The sequence below is a fragment of the Carcharodon carcharias genome, chromosome 18, assembly GCF_017639515.1.
Source record: "Carcharodon carcharias isolate sCarCar2 chromosome 18, sCarCar2.pri, whole genome shotgun sequence".
Lineage (NCBI taxonomy): Eukaryota > Metazoa > Chordata > Chondrichthyes > Lamniformes > Lamnidae > Carcharodon > Carcharodon carcharias.
The window spans coordinates 88,014,822-88,031,479 of record NC_054484.1 but is presented as its reverse complement, the minus strand read 5'-3'; the positions used below and the strand labels follow the sequence as shown (position 1 = coordinate 88,031,479).

Genomic DNA, 16,658 nt, shown 5'->3' with positions numbered 1-16,658 from the left:
GCCAGCACTGGGGAGCAAAGCGCCCCACAGACATGATCAATTTCAGTCCAATGTTTTCAATGTAACTGAATAGGACACTTTGGGAAGCTGTGCAAAGCCTAAATATCAAAATCCATAGAAGATTCCAAAAGGATTTTTGAGGTTAAGACAGCACACCAAGAGGACACACAACAATGCTTCTTGGGTGAGGTCAAAGATCCTGGATTTTCATTCTGCAATGTGGATGCCTCGGTAAATGGACAGAGGAGCCAGTGTTACAGTCCTATCAGACAAAGAACTGTGGCTGAGAGACCTCTGGTTACTAACAGTAGAAACACTTTATGGGCCCGGAGGAATCTGACTTCCGGTCATAGGCATGACTCTGGAACCATTAAGGTGTGGCGGGAAACAAATCTTTGAGCTGATGTACATTATCCTTTACCAGTCTTTCTCTCTCTTGAGCGGGGATGCCTGCATGGCCCTGAACCTCCTCAAAATAGCAGAAGATGTCAAGACAACCACTGTTGTTAATCATACAGAACTGCAAGTTCCACAGAGCTCCAACAAGTCAGATTGTCTTGACTGGGACTTCAGCTCTGAATTGTCTTTTCTCTTTGCACAGTTGGTTTGTCCACTTTCGCTATAGGTGCCAGGAGCCCCTCATTGGTCAGACCAGCCAACCATTCAGATGGTTACCATGACACCGCGAGTAAATGTCAGTCAAGGGAGGAACTAGCAATGAGAAGAGTCTCAACATCTGGCTCTGATGCCAATTGGAGAGATAAACCCTAGGACCAGAGAGCAGACACTGCAATCCCCAGCCACCATGACAGTGCCACAAACGATGCTGGAACTGAGTAGCAGCCATCCATTGATGGCAGCACAGCACACAGGCAAATGCAAGGGTGGGCCTACTTCCAAATCACACCTTCACAACAGGAAGCACCATCTTCCACCCCAGTGTTTGTCGTGGTGAGCCACACAAAGGAAAAAGAGAAAAAATGCCATAGAGACGAGCCCAGCCCTATCAAGGGAGAGATAGACCAACTGCCATCTATCACTACAATTGCAGAACTGAAAAAGAGTGATTCAATGCCAAAGAACAGAAAAAGAGGATGAAAAGACACCCAGATAACAAAACAACCTCCAATTGAACAAAGTTTACCTGCAGCGACAGAGCCTATCATTCCTCCGAATAAGATATGGAAGAGTTATATGGCCCCCAGACTGCCTGAACCTGTGAGCTCAGAGACATGAGGGGGAAGATGGGGTAGTAATAATGATGTAATACATGGGGTAAACTGGGCTAAGTTGTGAATTCATTGGCTAAAGAGTTGGGGGGAGGTGTAGTATAAAGGCCTGGCACATAAAGTTTTACCATGGGATTGAGTACAGTACTGCCCTCACAGTGATGTAAGAGAACATGTGGCCCAAACTTAGGGGTCAGTGTAGCGTTGGACAGAGCCGTGTGTTGAAGCAAGCATGGAGATAATTCCTAGCTTGGACCTCTATTCAACCTATGTATATAGTTTCTAGTAGTTAATAAATTCTTACCATCGAACTGCCTCAGACTACGAATGCCTTAATAAGACCCATTGAACTACATCCAACACCTTACAACAAATAGTAGTGCAATTCATGATGTGTCAAGACTTTAGACAAAAGGTTTGTTATATTAAACCTTTATAAATCTTTAGTTGGACCTCAGTTGGGGTATTGTGTCCAATTCTGTTCACAAACTTTAAGAAACTTTAGAAAATACAGCAAGGCCTTGGAAAGGGCACAGGAGAGATTTACTGGAATGGTACCCGGCTGAGGGGTTTCAGTTATTTTCTGATAGCAGAGGAGGTGAAGATTTAATTCAGGTGCTCAGAATTCTGAGGAGTTCTGATAGAGCAGATAGGGAAAAACTGTTTCATATGGCAGCAGAGTTTTTAATCAAAGGGCATGGATTTAAAATTATTGGAAAAGAAGCTATGGTAAGATTGAAGCAACATTTTTTGCACAGCAAGTTATGATCTGGAATTGCTTCAATATTGAATACAGGCCTAGTCTAACAACATGTAATCATTCAAGCCTAAGTAGTGCCTTTATCATGTTTGTTCAAAAATAAATGTGTTATCACCTCCAGGGAGAACAGTAACTTTTAAAAAGAAATTTGAACTCCCTGTTATTAACTGAAACCATTGCACCACAAGGTTTCATATTTTAAACAAAAACTTTTACTGTACAAGATTTAAACAAAGCAAGTACTACCAACTTAACACTATATATTTTATAAACACTTATATTTAAAACCAACTATTTCAACAGACCACTTTCTGTTCTACTTTCATTTCTATTCAAGAGTTCCCCTAAACTTTACAGGATTATGAGGGTTCATTCACTTCTGGGATCAAACCAACGTGTGCCACAAGCTCTCACGAATTCACTTTGATTCTCCTCAGTGTTTCTGCTATTCTCTGAGGTATGAGATTTCTTGGGGTTCTTTCACTAGCATCTGCCTATCTGACCATCCAATTTTCATGAAGCACCTCATGATTGTGGACACCCTAGATCAAGCATGGTCCTCACTGCTTTCTTGCTCAGTGACTCCAAAACCAGACAACACTTTGGTTTCTGATAGGCCTTTGCTCCTGGTCTACAGTTCCTGGCAGATCTCTCCGCTTCTCAAAGTTGCTCCCAGACTCCAGCTCTCTTTTCTGCGAGAAATCCCACAAATAAAACCCAAAATGAAGAAAATCACCTCCCTGCAATCTATCCCCATGTCCCAGGGATGTCCCAAATAGAGATTCAATCTCAATATCTCCCATTCCCAAATATTCCTTTATTCTGGGAAACCATAAGAATGATTTAAACCCCTTATGAAGGTAACTGTAGATATCTCATCTCCACCAAGAAACTCAAGGGCGCACCCATTGTTCAGTGTTTTCCCACTTCCAACTCTGACCTTATTAAATAAACACAGGCCACCCTTTGAATTTCAATCACTTTTGGTTTTTTCACCAACCTCCCACCAGGAGTTTTCATTTATCCTACATTTTAAAAATTACAATCCCCAAGTTAAAAGTTACACTCTCAAAACATATGAATAATGAAATTAGACATTTTTGCAACAAAGATTACACATATGTTTTCTCTGCCTTGAGCAGGCTTTTTACAAAAAAGACTTTTATGACTTTGGCTCTTCATACGGTGGTGGACGAAACACTGTTGGTGTCTTTGAGGATGCTGGGCTACGTTTCATCTCTGATCTCATGGAAGCAACAGAATTAAGAGGTAAAAATGCTTTTTCATATCATTTAAAAGAAATGATTATGGGGACTAATACATTTCTGAAAAGCACCTTTTATCAATAGGCCACCCCAAACAGAAAGTGCTGCACAGTCCGTACGGGTTTCCGCTAGGTCATGTGTTACCACTGATGTGACGGTTTGCCAAATGTGTTCCCTTAGAAACATTGAAACATTAAGAACCAGAGGCGGTCATTCTGCCCCTCAAGCCTCCTCCACCATTCACTTAGATCATAGCTGACCTGCACCTCAACTCCATTTCCCTTACTTTACCCCATATCCTCCATACCCTCACCGAGTAAAAGTCCACCTCAGTCATGAAAGCTGTAACTGACCGTGGCCCCCTGCCCCCGCCTCACACAACATCCACTGTCTTTTGGTGGAGAGGGTTCCAAATTTCTCCAAGCTTTTATGTGATAGTGCATTCTGCTTTTGATCCTGAATCAGTCTAAAGTTAATGGATTAGCTCTAATTTTAAGATGCCTTTACATGACAAAGTATGGTTGCATTGCTCCACAAATGCCCCCTTTCAATTCTATTGTGTATGATTGTGTACTAGGAGCAGTAAGTACTGCAGAAATGAACAGTGAGTAATGGTACTGAACAGTTTAGCAACATTTAGCTATTTAACTCAAGGAGCAGGCTAGACTAAATTGTCAGCTGTGGCTCAGTGGCAGCATTGCCGCCTCTAAGTGAACAATTTTCCATCACTTACTTCTTCCCTATTACATACTTTTTGCCCATTTTGTTCCTACTTCTTTGATGTCCATTTGAGTCCATTTTTTCCCTTAGGGACTTAACCACACTCCATACAAAATACAACCCAAGTTGCTAACGTTTCTGCTAAAATAGCGAAGGGAGGCGGTGTAGATCACAGCAAATGCCTTCTTATGGAAGGATTACTTCAGGACACTGACTTATCAGGGAAGATTAACAAAGTGGGATTGTACAATATTCATAATAAGAGGTTAGCAGTAAGAACTATGCAGCCATAAAGGGTGAAATTGAAGACAGGAAAGGGTGCAAAAGAGTTGAATAGCTTTGCTCCAGTCATACCTCATCCCGATATGCAGTGCTTTATTGAAGTCACTGGAGCTGAATATCCGGTGTGTCTAAAACAAGCGACTCATGTTTAACTTCATGAATTTTAGAGTTCTGGTTGTGGGCCGGATCCATGACACCCAGAAACCACATTAAGAATTGTGGAATACTTCATCTGTAATATAGCGATCAGGACAACATCGCTGATACTTCTAATATATGCTAGCAGAGAGATGGCCAGGCCCATCAAGTGGGCTTGTTAAATCACACCTCACATCCCGAACACTTCAGCAGTGACAAACCCATACAGTTTGCTTTGAAAATTATCAGAACCAAAGCAACAACATGGAGCAAAGTAATTGTTTGAAATAATCTGATTAATTTCAGAAACATCAACCATTCCATGGGTAAGAGGACCGTTAACATCACACCGAAATGGTAAGGATTGTTCTATACAAGTGTGTTAGAAATCAAATGTCAGCTTCTTTGTTTAGAATTAGGTTTCAGTTATGAACACAAATGTCATCTTTTCTGTTTTAGTTCACAGATGATGAAAACTTATAACTAATCTGCAGTTTTACAAAGATCCTCTCACTAAGAATAAAAAAGCCGACAGTGTTTCCACTCACTAAATTCAACAATCTGGAGGAAAGACAGTTAACACATAACCAGTCTATAACGCTTCTACTGTGAAGTAACACTTTGTTAACTCCAGTGACAAACACGTTTATTCTGAACCCAGCCGACATTATGTATGACCTGTGGATGTTGGGAACTAAAAGAGAAACAAAAATTGGGGAATTTTGTCTTTCATTTTCAACCAGTCACCTGGTCACTTTCTTGCACAAACAGCAAGAAGGACACTCCATTGCAGTACTGAGGGAGTGCTGCACTATCAGAAGTCTTGTCTTTTGGAAGAAATATTAAACTGGGGCCCTGTCTGCCCTATCAGGTGGATGTAAAACAGCACTATCAAAGAAGATCAGGAGAATTCTTTCTCCTTGGTGTTTTGGCCAATATTAATCCCTCAATCAACATCACAAAAAACACATGACCTGGTCATTATCACATTGCTGTTTGAGGGAGATTGCTGTGCGCAAATTAACTCCTAAAGTACTTCATTGGTATAAAGTATTCTGAGACATCCTATGATCATAAGTCTTGCTTTTTTTCTTTATGATGAGGGAACAGTGATGTATTTCCAAGTGAGGATGGTGTTGACTTGGGGTGGGAACTTGGTGGTGGTGTTCCTATGAACCTGCTGCCCTTGTTCTTCTAGGTGGCGGTGGTGGAATGTGCTGTTGTACGAGTTTTGGAGAATTGCTGCGGTATAAATTAAATATCCATTTGTATTGGTTAACAGGTCTAGACCAGTAATATGCACCCATCCTAACACCATGGTAATGATATTTTGATCTTTATTGATATTAATCAAATATTGATCAAGCCAGAAATTTAGTGCTCCTCGTTGATTGACATGGTGACCTGGACAGCATACAAGACATTTTAATGGTTAGGGTAAGTCTGTCAGGAGGTAATGGGAAATGACCAAAAAAATTATGGAGTTGCCAACTCATGATTTGGTGTAGTTTCTTCATTATTTGATGGATTTTTAAGGTTTAAAAAATGATGCATGCTAATAATATGTCATTATTATGGCACCACATACTGGAAATTAAGTTCTCATGTTGCTAGTTATGTTTGGAAGTAACAAATCATACCTGTAATTGTATGTTCTGTATTGTGATTGTCTCTCATTAATGCCTATGGGCTGGAAGTTGAAGCAATGTACTTGAGATTTTCCAATAAGTTGCTGATTGACAGCAGAGTCCTGCTGGTGTCTCGCAGCTGAGGAAATTCTGCCCATAAAATCTGACTCATCTCCATTTCTCATGGACTCTGGAAGTTTTCCTTTGTAGTTGGAATCTTTCAATTTCCAAAAGGCAATGGAAGTTACAACTATATCATCAGTAAAACATAACAAGGTACAAATTGAGACAGAGTCAAAGCACATAGGACGCTTGATGTAACTATCCTAAAAGACTGGGCCAAGGGACAGGAACTGGAACAAAAATTAGCTACAGACATGGACATTGAAGATTCTCGGAAGAAGTTAAGGGATATAATTCACAGCAGGGCACCTGATACCCTTGGATTCATCAAATGGATGCACCAAGATGGGTTTGACAAGAATGACCAAGACATGGCCAAGAGCTACTCAAGAATCTACATAATGCTCACAGATCTTATATATCTGACCAAAAATTACCAACAATAAAAGCCAGATACCATCAAGCAAAACACCTGCTGTAGGCCAAATTAAGTGAGATGAAGATCCCATGATGGGAGAACGAGGCAGCTGGGCTTCAGAAAGCTGTCGGTAAGCATGACCTGAAGGCTCTCCATGAAGGTCTCTGGTCTGTCTGTACAACACGTAACTTCTCAGCAGATGACAAGGAACAGGCATGAGATTCTCTCTTGTTGGACAGATTAACCATCTCCTGAACCAAGAATCCACATTGTGCAACGACACCATTGAATCACTTTCATACCATTGGGTTCTGGACGAGGTTGCCCTCGATCCACCTCAATCCTAAGTCACCAAGGCCATAAAGCAACTGTCTGTGGGTAGGTCTCCAGGGGCCAATGGTATTCTGCCTGCAATATTCAAGGATGGAGGAACTCACATGGTTAGAAAATTCACTAGCCTCTTCTGCTTAATCTGGAACCAGGGCATTGTACCCCAAGATTACAAGGATGTTTCCATGACTCACCTGTACAAAGTGAAGGGAAGTAAGTTCATCTGTGACAATCATCGTGGTATTTTGCTTCTCTCCACATTGGGAAAAATTTTAGCTAGAGTTATTCTCAACAAGGTTGTCACTCACCTAACAGACCCAATGTACCCAGAATCACAGTGTGGTTTACATGCTGGACGCGGAACTGCCAATGTGATCTTTGCAGGGTGTCAAATTCAAGAATAGCCCCATAAACAAAACAAGGACCTGTACATGGTGTTCAATGACCTGACCAAGGCCTTTGACATAATAAATCGGGAAGGCCTGTGGAAGGTGCTATGGCTGTCCTGAAAAGATGATCAGAGTCACCCACTCATTTCACTATGGTATGATAGCCAGTGTGATGCAGAATGGTGCCTCATCTGATGCCTTTCCTGTCACCAATGGCACCAAGCAAGGCTGTGTAATGGCTACAATTCTGTTTGCCATCTACTTTTTGGCCATGCTCTTGTATGCACTTGTTGGAGTGCACATTGAGTTCAGGACAGACAGCAATCTCTTCAATCTGTAAAAGCTCAAGACTCACACGATCACAGAACTAAGTGAACTCTTGTTTGCCAATGGCTGTGCCCTCATAAAGCACACTCTGGAGGACGTCCAGCTGCTTGTTGACTACTTTGTCCAAGCCTCAGAACATTTCGTCCTTACAATAAGCCGGTAAAAGACTGAGATTTTGTATCAGCCTGACCCCTGACCTCATATTCAACACCACGTTCCTCAACTCAGTTCTTCTGCCTTGGGAGTATGCTGTCCATGCTAGGCGATGAAATCACCTATTGCTCAGCAAAAATAAGCTCCACATTCAGCAAGTTCACACTCAGACTTTGGAGAGTTTGTTCAAAATAAAGATCAAAGTCTACCAGCCAGCGGTTCTCACATTACTATTGGTGTCACATAAAGAAACTAGATGCATTCAACCTTCATCGCCTAAGATCTACCTTCTATACCAAGTGGCAGGACAGAATCCCTAACACCGAGCTCCTTGCAAGGTGCCGTATATCTGGGATCGAGAGCATGCTCATTGGAGCTCAGCTTTGCTCAGAAGAAGAGCCATACGGACTCAAAACTTTAACTCTGTTTCCCTCTCCACAGATGCTGCAGACCTGCTGAGTTTTTCCAGCATTTTTTGTTTTTATTTCAGCTATGGTGGGTTAGCCACATGGTGCGTATGGACGATTCATTCATTATTATTCATTCATGGCATGTGGGCATCCCTGGCTAGGCCAGCATTTATTGCCCACCCCTAATTGCATTTGAGAAGGTGGTGGTGAGCTGCCATGGACCACTGCCGTCTATGTGGTGTGGGTACACCCACAGTGCTGTTAGGGAGGGAGTTCCAGGATTTTGACCCAGCGACAGTGAAGGATACCACAATACCACATACCAAAAAGTGGTACTCTACAACAAGTTAAGCATGGGAACCCACACCACAGGACATCTCAAACTCAGACACAAATGTTACAATCTCCACAGAGATCAATAATGATTTAAAGAAAGTTTCCACTTAGTTATTAGCTAAAAGGGTGACACATTAAGATCTCACCTTTTAAAAGAACTTTTACTACATTGATGACTAAAGGCAAAACACTATTAATTAAAAACTATTAGCTTTTATAGGCAATGTATATTTTGAATTACCAAACATTCTGGCACTATTGTTTTTAATATCAATCAAAAACTTCAATTTTGTTACGTTACTCAGTCTCTTAAGTAGGTATCCAAACTCCTGGAACCAATCCAAAGACTTTGGCAGCTCCCAAGGGTTGACTTCTGTTCTTTTTCTTTTCCAATAGTATTCTCCACCATGAGTGTTTTCCTTTGGGATTCCCTCTCTAGATTCAGCTAGGCATACCCTACAGCCATATTTTAACTCCTCACAAACTAGGCTTTCAAACTGGGCATGAGCTCACACCTGCATTCCACATGGTGAATAATAGAGTCAGTATTTTCTCTGCTTAAGATACAGGCCTGGCTAATATCTATTTTCTTGCTCTTCCCCTCCCAGTCAGCTGCAGATCAACCCAAGGTCAAAAATGCAACTTTCTTCTGTCTGTGATATTGCTGGGTTTACAAGGAAGCCTGTGATCTGATCTCAGAATGACTTCCTCTGCCTCCCTCTCCTGGGAAACACACTGGCCCTGTGTCCAAGCAGAAATATTAAGCAACTATCTCTAATTACCACCGCTTTTCATCTCAGAATTAAAGGAGCAGCTTCCAGAGCAACTACTTATGACTTAATCAATAACACCTTTCAGGGTTTTAGGAGACTTAGGGTCTTCTTGTTGTGGATTTAGAAAGATCTGTCATTGTCTCCAGGTGTTAACATTCGGCGCATCCCTTTCACTAACACAATGAGCAGAATTTTGCCCTAGAGGGGTGGGCGGACCCCACCAGCTCAGTGGCGGGCAGGCAGCCGATCGCCGTCACCGAAACGGGGCCCTGCTGCCATTATAAGTGGGCGGGCCAATTAAGGCGCTACGTGGTGGGGGGGGGCGGTTTCCCCAACTGTCAGAGTGTGCTCTTTTATGCATGCATGCGAAAGAGTGCACATCTCCCTGAGACTAAGTGCTGCCTCAGGGACATCACTGACAGTGCTTCAAACTTCAAAAATAGAATAATAAAAAAATTATTAACATGTCTCCCTCATGTGACAATATCTTTATTAAACATTTTTAAAAACAGACATGAAACCTCATCCCGCCAGTGGATGAGGTTTCATGTCTTTTCAGAAGCCCTCTGGGGCTCCTGGCCTGCCCACCAGCCTTAAGGTTGGATGGGCAGGGCCTTTAATTGGCTTAATGATCCTGTCATGGACCTCAATTGGCCATTGACAGGTCAGTGAGTGGACAGCTGATCATCCCGCGTTATTTTCGCATCGGCGAGCAGGCCCCACCCCCCAGCTCACTGACGGAAAAATTCTGCCCAACGTTTATAATCTAACAACTAAATCACCCAGTTTTGCTGTCAGACAGCATCCAACATGGGTCACGTGATTCCTTTCACTTCACCCACCTTTAACGATATAGTTCCAAACCATGATAACCTTTTAAACCAAACAATATTAGTCCTAAAACAGAATAATCATGTAAACCTCACACTTGTAACACAAGGACATTCTGAAAGACAATCTCAGGGCCTGTTAGTTGGACCCGACTATATAGGTGAAAACAGCTCTGGACAGATTCAAATGGAGAAGGCTCTGTCACCAACCAATCTCGGCATCTGAGGAGAATGGAGTCAGATGTCACTGCAAAGCCCATGCCTTCACCACCTCTCCAACAATGTCTTCAAATGTAATGTTGGCACTCGGATCTGCAAATCAAGATTTGGTTTAACATCACAAATGAGACAACACCAACATGGTCTCCTTGGTGAACACACAACCGTTAAAGCAATGGGAGAACCCATCAACATTTCAATAATCATTTATGATTACAGCACGTTATCTACCATTTCATGCCTAAAATGAATGGCTTGATGATTGTGTCAAAATAAGGCACCTTGCAAATTTAACGAGCACCCATTAGCTAAATTGTTATGAATTGTGGCAATGGAGACTTCTTTTCTAAGATTTCCCAAGTTGCTTATAATGACAAGTAAGAATTGATTCATTTCTGAATGTACGTTATGCTCCCTCCCCCTGTTCAGCTATTGGGATCGCGAATACACACCAGACTATATATCCCATATATGACCATGCTTGGATGTGGGAGATACAGAAAACCTCTGGAAGTAAAACATACAGGTATGGTAGACTGGTGCTGCATGCCATATTTTAACTAGGGAGCGCCTATGATTGTGAACAAAAATGATTGATAGAAACATATACTGAAGTTATTTGACAATGGGGAATGTGCAAAACAAAAAGATTTACATGGACAACACCATATCTTTCTATTCATCTCTCCTTGTGTGTTTATCCACCTTTTCCTTAAATGCATTGGTGTTATTTTTCTACACCGCATGGCAAAAACATTTCAACAAATCTGGGTAAAGCAGTTTCTCCCGAATTCCCTTTTGAGTTTATTAGTGACTATCTTATATTAATCACCGCTGGTTCAGAGCTACCCCACAAGTGGAAACATCATCTTTCTGTTTACCCTATCAAATCCCTTCATAATTTTAAAGTTCTCTAATATGTCCTTACATAATATTGTCCCCACACATAACGACCAGAACAATTCTTCCTGCCACAAAGTGCCAGGGTGCAGGACAAGAAAAATGGGAGAAAAAGATCATTTGCCTTCTGAGAGAGACCGGGAAGGGCAAAGTTAGCAGCATACAGTTCACTGGCCTTAGGATTTTTATTGAATTGGTTTAAATTACACTTCGGAGAGTCTCAATTTTCTCAACTCTCTGGTCCCCTTCCTTCGGCTCCTCTTGCAATGTAATGTAGATCAGGGATAGACCCAGCAAATGAACCAGTTTTATTTCTGAAATCAACTATAAAATGCCGAGGACAGAGGACAGCAAATCTGGTCACCATTTGAAGGGAGCCTCTGACAATCACAATTGCAGGGAACTCTCGTTCGCAACTTGGGGCAGGATTTTTCATATGGCGGGCAGGTTCAGCGGGAGCAGGCAGGGGGCAGGCTCAGCGTAATACGCGACCAGTAGCACTCAGCACTACTGTGCAGCTGGGGGGAGGAGGGAGTCAGGCCAGCGCTCTTTCACTCATGCGCCTCAGGGAGATTGAATCAATGTTCAAAAAATTAAATAAAAGTTTATAAATTGATTTAAACATGTCCCATCATGTGACTGTGTCATATGAGTTGGGACATGTTTTTATATTAATGAAAGTTTTTTTTTATTTAATAAAAGCGTTAGGAAACCTCATCCTGCTTATGGATGAGGTTTCCTAAAAAAATGTGAAGGCAGCTTGGGCTTTTCGCCTGCCCGCCAACCGTAAGGTTGGATAGGCAGTGTTTATAATAATCTTAATTAGATCCTTAATGGCTTTAATAGGCTGTTTACATATCGGCGGGTGCGCAGCCGACTCCAGCGCACGCCCGCCGACCGAAACATCGACACTCAGTGCGATGCTGTTGGGACGCACGCCCGACTTCATCGCGCGTCATTTTACATGGTGGCATGTTGCCCCCTCACGCCGACAGCAATATCCTGCCCTTGGGAGTCAGGGGGGAGATGGTGGTGTAGTGGTATTGTTGCTGGGTCAGTATTCCAGATGCCCAGGATAATGCTCTGGGACCTGGGTTCAAATCCCACCATGGCAGCTGGTGAAATTTGAATTCAGTAAAAAAATCTGGAATTATAAGTTTAATAATGACCATGACACCATTGTCAATTGTTGTTAAAAACCCATCTGGTTTATTAATGTCCTTTAGGGAAGGAAATATGAAATCTGCCATCATTGCCTGGCCTACATGTGACTCCAAACTGGTTGACTCTTACATTGCCTAGCAAGCTGTTCAGTTCTCAAGAGCAATTGGGATGGGCAATAAATGCTGGCCTAGCTAGTGATATCCCCATTCCATGAATTGCAAATCAACAGAGTAAGGGATCAATTTGAACCTAAACCTGTCATTCAGAAAACTGAGGGAACTGGGAGCAGTGCTGGTTTACAGCCACCAAGTTTGATTCTCTGTCAAAGTGAATGGAGAGTAATGTTGACATTCCACTTGATCCTGTGATTTCCCTGCCAATGTGATAGGTTTAAATGATCCTCTTGGGATGACACTGAAGAGTTCCTATGGCCACACATTTGATTTGGGCCCCAATTGTGCATGGATCTGGCCACAAGTAGGCAGGAAATTTAAAGTTATTGGTTATGTAATTATGGGTAAATATATATCGAAACATTTTACTAAAATATCCTTTTGGAAAGGCAATATGAGGAATGAACATTCCATTATGATATTTCTTTTCTCACAGGTTAACATCAGAGGTCGTTCCTCCAAAATCCTGGGAAATTAGTGCTTTTCGTATCACGGAAGAAGGTGGTAAGCAGTCTTGAGTTTAAATGCAGTTAAATGTTCAGTCTCTCAATTTAGTTAATAATTGAAATTGAAGGCCATCCATGTTTGGGTTCCATGAGCTTCATCCAAATTCATCTTCTCTGCTGCTTGGATTCCACAGTCTTTCCGTCATGTCCATTTCCTGGGGGCTCTGTTCCTGTTATTTCAGCACAAATAAATTCACAACTTAAAAAAAAACACTGCTGAGCAGAAACCCAAATCCCAATGAAAGTGTTGTAAATTTCAAACATTAATAATCATCACCACATTGTTGATTGGATGAGATTAGAATAATTAAATTAGATTAGATTAGAATGGATTCAGCTAAATTAATTTAGATTAGAAAAGTACATTTTGGTTCGGTGACAGTGAACTAGGTCAGATTGGAATATATTGGATAGATTAGGTTGGTGTAGTTTAGAGATAAGAGTAAATTATATTAGATCAGAGTTGAACAGATTAGATTGAAACAAATTTGATTGAGTTAGGTTAGAGTGGATTAAATGAGATTCGAGTGGACTGGACCAGGTCAGATTTGAATAAAGGAGGAGATTAGGTGATTGGATTAGAATAAATTAGAGTAGATCAGATTTTTTTTGACAAGCAATTGAGAACTTTGAAATTACATGCTTAGTGAACAACAACAGTTTATATTTATATAGCACCTTTAATGTAATATAACACCCCAAGGTGCTTTATAGGAGTGTTATAAAATCTGACACTGAGCCACATCAGGATATATTAGAAAAGAAACACCAGCAAATAGGAGCAGGAGTAGACCACATGGCCCATCGAGCCTGCTCCGCCATTCAATATGATCATTGCTGATCTTGGGCTTCCAATCCATTTTCACACCTGCTCCCCATATCCCATACTTAGGCTGTTGTCCAAAAACTTGGTCAAAGAGGCAGATTTTAAGGAGTATCTTCAAGGAAGAAAGCGGGATAGTGAGGGGGAGAGATGTAGGGAGGGAATTCCGAGCTTAGTGCATGAGCAACTGAAGGCATGACCACCAGTGTTGGAATGATTAAAATTGGGGATACACAAGAGGCCGGAATGAGATGAGCACCAATGTCTTGGAGGATTGTGAGACTGGAGGATGTTTCAGAGATAGGGAGGGCTGAGGCCACAGAGGGATTTGAAAACAAGGATGAGAATTTTAGCATCAAGACTTTGACCAGGAATCAATATAAATCAGAGCGCAGGTGTGACCAGGGACCAGGACTTAATGCGAGTTAAGAAATGGTCAGAGGAGCTCTGGATGGCCTCAAGTTTACTGAGGGTAGAATGTGGGTGACCGTCCAGGAGTGCATTGTTAGTCAAATCTAACAAAGGTATAAATGAGGATTTCAGCAGCTGATGAGTTGAGACTGAAGTCGGGCAATGTTATCGAGAAGGAAATAGGCAGCCTTAATGATGGCACAAATAAGAGGCTGGATTTAACAGAGGCCACTCAGGTATTTAAATAGACAGCTGCGGGTCTTCCCTGGGATCAAGGGCCCTGGGGGACAGAAGTCCCGCCCACTGAGAGCCCTCGGCCAATCAGAAGCTCCACTGAATGGCCACTGGAGCTTTGATGGCTGCTGCTGGAACTGCACCCACCTGAGGCTGAGATACCGTCACTTGATCCCGGGCCACAGGTGAGTGATGGCAGAAAAAGTGGGGATGATGGGGGAGAAGGTATTGGCAGCAAGGGCAGTGGGCTGGCTCTCAGTGCTACCCCCTGCTTTCCCAATATGGGTCCCTTGAACAGACAGAGTGCCTTTGAACGAGGGAACCCCATGGGAGTCCACAAGCAACCCTGAAAGGGTTTGCTTCTTGTGCTCCTCACATGGCGAGGCCACCCCTCCCTGCCAACCGCTGGGTTGGGTGGGCATTATAGTTCTCAGTTGACAGGGGTATGGGAAGGCCACTCACAGGCCTACACTCCACAGACTTAGTCAGGTAGAAGCGGGAAGGTGGCAGGATCCCCACCTGCCACCATGCTGCCTGATTAAATGCCCCCATGCCACCAAACCCATCACTGGGGAGGGCATTAACTTCTGTACATAAGGTCGGAAGCTCATCTTGGGGTCAAGAATGATACTTGATGGTTTAGTCTCAGATTTTTGCCTGGGAGAAGGATGGAGTCAGTAGCTGGGGAATGGAGTTGGAGCAGGGATTGAAAATAATGGCTTCGGTCTTCCCAATATTTAATTGGAGGAATTTTCTGCTCATCCTGTACTGGATGTTGGATAAGCAATCTGATTATTTAGTAACAGTGGAGGAGTCAAGAGGGGTGGTGGTGAGGTAGAGCTGGGTGTCGTCAGCGTACATGTGAAAACTAACACCGTGTCTTCAGATGATTTTGCTAAGGGGCATCGTGCAGATGAGAAATAGGAGGGTCTATACAGATCCTCGGGGGATCTAAAGGGCCAGTATGTTTTGATAACTAATTTATATATCCTTTTATATTTCAAGAAATATGTATTGCAAAACCATTGAGGATGAAGATTGATGACAGCATTTAGAATTCAACAATATGCCCAACTGTGTGCAGACCGAGAACTCTGATGTTGAATTCCATTAAAGTGGAAAGTCTTACATGCGAATGTTCAAAACTAAAGATGTTGCGATGCAGAACTTCATGATATCATATAACTATCTTCACAATATAACTGTCTCTCCTATTTCATTGTCCTAATAACAGAAACAGGCCAGATGAGCAGTGGGTGAATGTGGTCTTTGCAATCTCCCATGTGACCTATTTCCTCTGAATGAAGTGACACGTCGGCAGAGATCAATAAATTTCAGTCAATCTTTGGCTTTGTTTGATTTAGAGAAAAGCTGTCATTCTGGTAGCATGAAATTGATACATAAACCATTACTCTGTTATATAGTTGATGAAATAATCCCTCTGTTACTCACTGAGTGGAGCAGGATTTTAATTCTGGACCTCTTTTTAGATCAAGGGGAACCATCATTAATTGTTAGCAGAATATTGTGCGAAACTTGTTTTTAATTATAATGTACAGAATCTATCCATCTAATTGGGTCAGTCATGATCTCACTGAATGACAGAACAAGCTGGAGGGGTTGAATGGCCTTCTGCTGTTCTTATGTTTCTGTGTGTCCTCTACAAAGGAAGTAAGTAAGGCTGGAAAAAATGAACAACATCATGTGAAATGCAAGCACGTGAATCCCAAGTGGGTTCTTTATAGAATTAACAATACTGCTAGATGAAGAGTGATGCATTAAGATGCAATGAAGAAATAAGAAATTTACAAATGGATACGGACAGGTTAGGTGAAATGGCCAAAATTTGGCAGATGGAGTTTAGCGTGGATAAGTGTGAGGTTATCCATTTTGGTCGGAAGAATAAAAAGGCGACTTATTATTTTAATGGAGAGAAACTTCAGAAAGCTTCAGTGCAGAGGGATCTGGGTGTCCTCATGCATGAATTGCTAAAAGCTAGAATGCAGCTACAGCAGGTAATAGGGAAGGCAAATGGAGTTTTGGCATTTATTGCTAAAGGAATAGAATATAAAAATAGGGAAGTGTTGTTGCAACTGTACAAGGCATTGGTGAGACCG

At 42.1% G+C, this 16,658-nt stretch overlaps 1 protein-coding gene across 1 annotated transcript in view; it reads left to right on the top strand.

Annotated features, from left to right (window-relative positions):
* Positions 1–15,887, top strand: part of LOC121290875 (complement C3-like) — a 59,289-nt gene extending 43,402 nt beyond the window's left edge. The window contains exons 10-14 of the mRNA XM_041211899.1: positions 3,132–3,258; positions 4,701–4,751; positions 10,760–10,856; positions 13,004–13,071; positions 15,547–15,887. Coding sequence (XP_041067833.1) covers positions 3,132–3,258; positions 4,701–4,751; positions 10,760–10,856; positions 13,004–13,071; positions 15,547–15,596 — 393 coding nt within the window. The 3' untranslated portion in view covers positions 15,597–15,887. The remainder of the gene's footprint in view (positions 1–3,131; positions 3,259–4,700; positions 4,752–10,759; positions 10,857–13,003; positions 13,072–15,546) is intronic.
* The last annotated feature ends 771 nt before the right edge of the window (positions 15,888–16,658 follow it).